At 47.3% G+C, this 579-nt stretch overlaps 1 protein-coding gene across 1 annotated transcript in view; it reads right to left on the reverse strand.

Annotated features, from left to right (window-relative positions):
- EEF1G (eukaryotic translation elongation factor 1 gamma) overlaps nucleotides 1-579 on the reverse strand; it is a 15,524-nt gene that overhangs the window by 13,412 nt on the left and 1,533 nt on the right. The window contains exon 2 of the mRNA XM_032441667.1: nucleotides 417-575. Within this exon, the coding sequence (XP_032297558.1) occupies nucleotides 417-575 (159 nt within the window). The remainder of the gene's footprint in view (nucleotides 1-416; nucleotides 576-579) is intronic.

Here is a 579-nt window from a genome sequence, read left to right on the forward strand (position 1 = left end):
ATGTATCTCAATGTATCCCTATGTATCTCAATGTATCTCAATGTATCCCTATGTATCCCTATGGTGTCCCTATGTATCTCAATGTATCCCTATGTGTCCCTATGCATCCCAATGGTGTCCCTATGTATCTCAATGTACCCCTATGTGTCCCAATGGTGTCCCTATGTATCTCAATGTATCCCTATGTATCTCAATGTATCCCTATGTATCTCAATGTATCCCTATGTGTCCCTATGTATCCCAATGGTGTCCCAATGTATCCCTATGTATCTCAGTGTATCCCTATGTATCCCAATGGTGTCCCTATGTATCTCAGTGTATCCCTATGTGTCCCTATGTATCTCAATGTATCCCTATGTATCTCAGTGTATCCCTATGTGTCCCTATGACACCCATACGTATCCATAGGTCCCCACCTTTCCCGCAGGGAACTTGGCCAGGAAGTCCTGGCTGCGGTTGCTGTGTCCGAAGCGAAAATGGGGCGGAGAACTGAGCACACGCAGCTGGGCCCCACTGTATTGGGCTGCTATGAGGGGCTTATAGGAACGCCAATGGTCGGGGAACGTGTACAGCGTCTGG

The sequence above is a fragment of the Coturnix japonica genome, unplaced genomic scaffold (genome assembly GCF_001577835.2).
Source record: "Coturnix japonica isolate 7356 unplaced genomic scaffold, Coturnix japonica 2.1 chrUnrandom477, whole genome shotgun sequence".
Classification (NCBI taxonomy): Eukaryota; Metazoa; Chordata; class Aves; order Galliformes; family Phasianidae; genus Coturnix; species Coturnix japonica.